At 40.6% G+C, this 7,276-nt stretch overlaps 1 protein-coding gene across 2 annotated transcripts in view; it reads left to right on the plus strand.

Moving 5' to 3' along the window:
- Positions 1-2,958: 2,958 nt before the first annotated feature.
- The window catches only part of clta (clathrin, light chain A), a 14,215-nt gene continuing 9,897 nt past the window's right edge, over positions 2,959-7,276 (plus strand). Inside the window, exons 1-4 of one of the 2 annotated variants that reach the window (XM_005736318.2) lie at positions 2,959-3,256; positions 3,913-3,941; positions 5,520-5,637; positions 6,179-6,290. In XM_005736318.2, the coding sequence (XP_005736375.1) occupies positions 3,079-3,256; positions 3,913-3,941; positions 5,520-5,637; positions 6,179-6,290 (437 nt within the window). In that variant the 5' untranslated portion in view covers positions 2,959-3,078. The remainder of the gene's footprint in view (positions 3,257-3,912; positions 3,942-5,519; positions 5,638-6,178; positions 6,291-7,276) is intronic. The other variant, XM_005736320.1, reaches the window with a different exon arrangement.

The following is a 7,276-nucleotide window of genomic DNA, read 5'->3' on the forward strand; positions in this document are numbered from 1 at the left end:
TAAATAGACCCTTTAATTTATGCAAACTACCCTGTTTGGCTTGTTTTTCTAATTGGTTCTTAATTATTGCTCACCCCCCCTTTCCTGGCCCTTGACGGGGATAGACCAGAAGCCAATTTGGTTTCTTCTGGTTTGACTCACATTCTGAGAAAAGGGGCAATGATCAGTGAGAAGCTGTAAAGCATCATGCCAAGAAAGACCACTGCAAATTTAATTTTTGTTTTGAAAGTGTTAAAGAAGGCACATACAGAAGGTTCAATGTATTTTTTGTGGATCTAACGGTAAATGGATTGTCTCTCATACAGTCCTTTTCTGCTCCAGTGATGCACTCAAAGTGCTGTATAGAACATGCTTCATTCACCCATTCATACAAGTGCTTTTTTTCTATGCCCAAGTGCTTCCTAACATTTGTACACAATCAAACACTACTGAATCAAAGCATTGCAGAGCAAATTGGGGTTCAGTATCTTTCCCAAGGATACTTTGGCATGCAGGCTGGAGCAGCTGGGAACCACCAAATAGTGGATGGCCACCCTGTGTTCTTTAGAACACAAATGATAGGGTGCCAAAAGAGGAGTTGTGGTACTACATAAGGAAGTCAAGAGTGACAGAGAAGTATGTGAGGCTGGTGCAGGACATTTTTGTGGACAGAGAGACACTGGAGGGGTGTGTGGTAGGGGTGACAGATGGGGTCATTTCTGAGCCCCTTCTTGTTTGCAATTGTCATATACAGGTTGACAGATAAGGTCAAACAATGATGGCTTCAGCATATTGGACAGAGGAGGCATGAGTCTTAGTGGACTATGTTTCTAGACAACATTGTAATCTTAAGGGAGCAAGTGGAAGAGAGCCTGGAAAGAAGTGGAATGAAAAACAATTACATTTGCACAAATAAAAGGGGGATCTAAAGGTGTATGAGTTCAAATACCTTGGGTCAACCATCCAAAGCAATGGACAATGGGCAAGAGAGGTGAAGAAGAGAGTACAGCCAGGGTGACGTGGATGGGCACAAGTGTCAGGGGAGCAGTAGTGAAAGAGAAAGTCTAAATAGTAGTCAGACCTGCTTTGATGTACTGTTTGGTGAAGGTGGCATTAGCAAAAAGACAGGGGTGGAGCCTGTAGAATTCCAGTGGCTAAGATTTTCATCACGAGTGACTAGGATGGACAAGATTTACAAAGAGTACATCAAAAGGGCAGCTCAGGTTGAGGAGTTGGAAGACGAGGCTGAGTCTGGGTTGGACGTACGGAGGGATAGTGGATACGCTGAGCAAAAGATGTTAAATATAGAGCTGCCAGTCATGAGAAAAAAGGAAGACCTCAGAGGAGGTGCATGGATGTAGTGAACAAAGACATGCAAGGGGTTGGTGTGACAGAAGAAGATGAAAGAGATGAGCTGCTGTGGCAACCCCTAAATGGAGAAGCTAGATGATCTGCTGCACTACAGGTCATGTGGTTCACGACTCTGTTGCCTTCTTTCTGGAACCAAGCAGCACGGTTTCTCCCACTAAACACAAACTGGATTCGATTGCCTTGTAGTAAATAAATTGCCCATTGTTTTACTATTCAATTCCATCATCGCATTCATGCTTTGTAGTTGTAGCAGTTAATTTTTGTGAATGTGCTTGTAGAGGCTTCCTGTCTAAAATAATGATGGACTTTTTAAAAAAATCTTTACTTAGTTTAGCAAATACTTACATAATGTAGATTGCAACAGTAGTTAAATAGGGGTGTTTGGGGCATACCAGCTTGTAGTCACAAACATAACTGACTGTCTTAAATGTATTGTTTAAGAGATTGCGACTATTGTGCAAAGCTATCACCTGTGAAACTGTGAATACTGTGAGTTTAGCTCAGGGGTAGGCAACTCCAGGCCTCGAGTGCCGGTGTCCTGCAGGTTTTAGATCGCACCCTGGGTTAACACACCTGAATCAAATGATTAGTTCATTTTCAGGCCTCTGGAGAACTTAAAGAAATGCTGAGGAGTCATTTAGCCCTTTAAATCAGCTGTGATGGATCATGGACACATCTAAAACCTCCAGGACACCGGCACTCGAGGCCTGGAGTTGCCTAGCTGATACAGTAAATTGCAGCATAATATTAATTTAGGTAAAAGCATTGTAAAGGGCGATTTTTCATGGAGAAGTCATGGCGATGATAATATAGTCTTTTGTCAGTAAAGTAATTCATATTTCAGTAGTGTACAGTTCACTCAGCATATGTATTAGTAATTCAAATCAGTTGTGGTGGAGTTTTTGAACTTCTTTGAATGTTATCTTTCAATTACTATAAAAATAAACAAACTAATAGTTTAAGTCTTCCCTTAGTAACTCCGATAGTATTCCTGTTTTAAAAGAGCAGTTGCACCCAGCTATATAACCTGAGTCAGGTGAACGCTTGCCACCTGAGCCCTTTGATACTGTCAGAACTGTAAATAATTAACCAGCGCGGAATTATACTGGGGCGGGACACAACTGCTGCCAGGGTTATGAAGAGGAAGCTGGAAAACTTTTTGACAGAAGACGACAGAAGTCTTAGTCCTAAGACTAAAATAACTGGAATAACGGTCTGTGATCGAATAAGACAGTTCAAGACAATTTTCCAATATAAGGGTTAAGCAATATCAGGGAGTTAAATCAATGACATGCCTTGTAAAGTTAGAGGGTAAACGAAAAACCTGAGGAAATAAAACAGAAAAAAAAGGCTGAAATTGTAATTTTATTTTTCTTATCTGACGAATTCCCAATCATAGCTATGCAAACAGTTGTGTGTTAAACGTGCAGCAGATTAAAAAAAAATACTGCAGATTTTTCTCTATTTCTGACAACAGCACCCAGCAGGTCATGGGATCCGCATGAAACGCTTTCAAATATTTGATTGGTCCCGTTATGAGAAAGTTGTTACATGATTGGCCATGACTACTGCCAGTAATCCATTCTTGCTTGTGATTGGTTACTCTGCTGTTTCCGCTACGCCAGCTTTTACCGTTTTCCCCTTTCGTCCTTCTTCCTGCTGGTCTAATCAGTGGTGCTACACCTGCTCGTTGTTTCACAGTTTTATCCCTCTATCACTACAGACAACATGGACGATTTTGACATGCTGAACGCGCCCAGTGCTGGAAACGGTGTCGGCTCGGAGGAGGACCCCGCTGCCGCTTTCCTGGCCCAGCAGGAAAGCGAAATTGCGGGCATTGAAAACGACGAAGGCTTCAGCATCTTGGACAGTGGAGATGTCCCCTCTTCGCTAGGAGACACTAACGGTGCGTGGCTGTTATCCTCAAGCGAAGAAAATGTCGCTGTATGTTGTCTGTTTGGCGTCATTAGTGATAGAGGATTTTGTGTACGTGTAACTAAACGTTCAACATGCGGTTAATCTAGACGCTATTTTGGCCCTGAACGGACACTAAAGCTAAGGCTAACTGAGCTAGCAGATTAGCCAAGTGGACATGGTTAGCGTTGATATTAACCTGTGTAAGATTACTTTGAACTCACAAGGAACACGTACAGGTGAAACTTGAAGTCCTTTATTTATACATGCTATTTTATGCTGAAATAAGCTACTGCTGCTGGCACTGCCACTCATTGCTTTCCAATTAACTTGATTGCTTGCGGCTACATTTACAGCAGTTTGTGTCAGCCACTTAGGAAATGGGCACAGCTTAACAACCTTTGTTCATGACTTACTCATTTCCTCCAATCTAGCCTCAGTTGTAGGAATTGTTGGTCAGAAATGCTGACATCCATTATTACGAAACAGGAGTGCATTTAGCAACAGTAATTGGTGCTCCATTAGACAAGTTCAAGGCATGGTAAAAATCTATTTTAGGACATTTAATATTTCAAGATGTTTTGTCATGTTTATGCCTTAATTTGTCTGCTTGATTTCTAACTGCAGTCTCACCTCTACCTGTTTTAGATGGTGCCATCAATGGAGAGCTTCATGGGGTAATGTCATCTGCTCTTTAGTTATCATGTTGGAAATCACCTTGTGTTTGTTCCTGTGTTTTGTGTGTATAAGTGCACAAAGGATTAAAATCTTTTAATACAGAAATTATTGTTTGTGTATGCACTAACGTATAGTGTTAAAGGAAGAATAAATAGAGGGATGAAAAGGATGGTCTGTACTAAATGCCTGCACCATAAAGAAAGATTTGAATCTACAAAACAAAAAGATAATCTCAGTGTGTTGAAGTTGCTTCATAGTACAGGGCCCACAGATGCATTGATATACAACAATGAGTGGGGCCTTTTCTGGTACAGACCTCAAGTCAAGTCAAGTTTATTTATAAAGCACATTTAAAAACAACCGAGGCTGACCAAAGTGCTGTACAATAAAATACAAATATAAAATACAATAAAACACAAGTACATAAAACACCTCACTGATAAAACAATAAATTAAAACAATAAGTTAAACCTTGCTAAAAGCCAATGAGAAGAGGTGAGTTTTAAGAGCAGTTTTAAAAGTTCCAAGGCTTGTGGAGAATCTGATGTGAGGAGGTAAACTGTTCCACAGTCTGGGTGCAGCCACAGCAAAAGCCCTCTCTCCCCTAGTCTTTAGTCTGTACCTGGGAACATCTAAAAGCATCAGGTCTGCTGACCTCAAAGATCTCCTGGGGCGGTAAATGCTAAGAAGCTCTGCCAGGTAAGGAGGTGCAGTACCGTTAAGAACCTTAAAAACCAACAGTAAAATTTTAAAATCAATCCTAAAAGCAACTGGGAGCCAGTGGAGAGAGCAGAGGACCAGAGTGATGTGGTCTCTCTTTTTGGAGCCGGTCAGCATGCGAGCAGCAGCGTTCTGCACCAGTTGAAGGCGATGCAGGCAGGAACGATCTAAACCTATTTGAAATTGGTAAGACTGCAGACTTTCAGCACCATGGCTGCTCATGGATGACCTGCAACCAGTTCAGTGACTCAAAGTAGTGCCTGATGGCAGGCAATTGGCCTTCAGTAAAGATCAAAGGGGGTGATTTATTAAAAAAAAACAAAAAACATTTCACTCTGTACAGCTTACTAGCATCAGTTTAAAAACATGACATTGAAGATTCTCATGTTTGGATTTAAACTTTGCTTCTTGACACATTTCATTGCTGTTTGTTATATAAATATAACAAACAGCAATTATCCTTGAAATTCATTTACTTGAATACTAAGATTTGCTCAAGAGATTTTTATATATCAATTCTGCTGAATTTTCACTGTGTGCGTCATTGGAAAATACTAATTTCCTTTTAACACCGTAACAGTGATTTTTAGTAGCCGAGCTTTTGAATATTTGTCTGTTAGTCACTTCAGCTTCCTTTTCCTGTGCTGTCATTGCAACATTTCTTCCTTTTCTGTCAGTGAGAGAATCTTCTAAGAGTACATGGTGTATTGGGGTGTGGGGGTGCGGAAGCCAATTCCACTTTAATGACAACTTTCACATACGGGTTAGAAAAATGAAACACTGAACATGAATGGATAAATAGCCAAATCATTGGAAATATTGATAAAACTGTGCTTACCATTTTGCTCCTTTCTCAGGAAAGCAATGGTCCATCAGATGCCTATGCAGCAATTTCTAATGCAGACCGACTGCAGGCTGAACCAGAAAGTCTACGTAAGTGGAGGGAGGAGCAAAGAGAGAGGCTGGAGGAGCTAGGTAAGCACCCAGAAGAACGCATTATTATAGGGTAGGACAGAACGCTAATCTGTGAGATGTGATAAGTAAAGGTGGAGATTTGGGCTGTGCTATATCACATTGTCAACGATAATATTGGTAACAATTTTTACATGATATAAATTATCATGTTGCAATACCGTTGCTATAGCAATGCAAGGGGTTTACTTTGTGAGTGACAGTGTGTGAACCCCAGGCATCTCTGATCGCTAAGCATTAGATCCTTATGACATTTAGTACCTTTTTAATAGTTTTTGATCTAGCCACTTTTGTAACATCAACTTGTCTTGTTGTGTCACTGTATGCAAGTATCATCAGAAATATTATCGCAGATTTTTTTATTGAAATATTGTTGTGTAAATGACCTTCCTTTACTGGATATTCCACATACAGTGTTAACCAATTATTTCTGTCCCTGTTTCCTTTCACATCATTATGGTCATCATCTTTTTGGGGATGTTTATTCTTTTATCAGTCTCTGCTCTTGAGCGTGATTTCTGTATTTTTGCGTTTACTTCTGCAGATGCTAACTCTCGCCAGCAGGAGACGGAATGGAAGGAGAAGGCCAAGGTGGAGCTGGAGGAATGGCATGCCAGGCAGAATGAGCAGCTGGAGAAAACCAAAACCAATAACAGGTACTGTAATGAATGATAGTCAACGCATAGAAACAGGATGAAAGATCAATAAAAATGAAAGAAGACTGTGGGGATATGTGAGTTATCCCAGCTTAAAAAGAATGTAGATCTGTCGGTTGTGGCAGGGGAAGAAATGATGGCCATCCGGTCACTCAACTTCTGTATCCTTGAGTAAGTTTACAACTAATTACTGAAATTTGTATCCATATGTTGTTTTTTCAGGAAGAATCGGAATAACCTATCCTTGAATTTCAAGAAACACAGTATGCTGGTCTCCCCATTTGTGTGTGGCATCAGTTTTTGTTTCAGTTGTCTACAGGTTCATATTTTAAAGAAAATCCATTCTCTCTAAGGGGAAATCTCATGTGGCTTTTCACCACCTTTTTAGTTAAAATGCTATTTGACCTCCACTTATTCTTCACACTAAAAGGCGCACTTAAAATCCTTTAATTTTCTCAAAAATCGACAGTGCACCTTATAATCTGGGGCGATTTATGTATGAAAATGGACCCATTCATCGACAGTGCACCTTATGGTCCAAAAAATACGGTGGAACCCCGGCTTACAAAGACCCCATTTAACGAAAAATTCAAGTTATGAAGGCACTTAACTGCAATATTTCTGCCCGTGGTACAGCAAAATGCCCGCGTAACGAAATCTGCTGGCTGAGCCCAGAATGCTCACAATGCCTTCCAAATCATGTGAAACTCCTTGGCTTTCGTACTTGCGTTTCGCTGTTCACGTGAAAGACGTATTGTTGTTGCAGTGCGCTATTTCGTGTGCTTTTCGTTTGCAATTAGCCTATCGTTCATTCATAATGTGGCCGAAAAAACTTTCTGCAAGTGAAAAGAAGAAGCGTAAAGTGCCCTCAATGGAAACAAAGAAATTATTGATAAATACAGTGGGGCAAAAAAGTATTTAGTCAGCCACCGATTGTGCAAGTTCCCCCACTTAAAATGATGACAGAGGTCAGTAATTTGCACCAG

The sequence above is a fragment of the Pundamilia nyererei genome, unplaced genomic scaffold, assembly GCF_000239375.1.
Source record: "Pundamilia nyererei isolate P.nyererei 1_Seehausen unplaced genomic scaffold, PunNye1.0 scaffold00068, whole genome shotgun sequence".
Lineage (NCBI taxonomy): Eukaryota > Metazoa > Chordata > Actinopteri > Cichliformes > Cichlidae > Pundamilia > Pundamilia nyererei.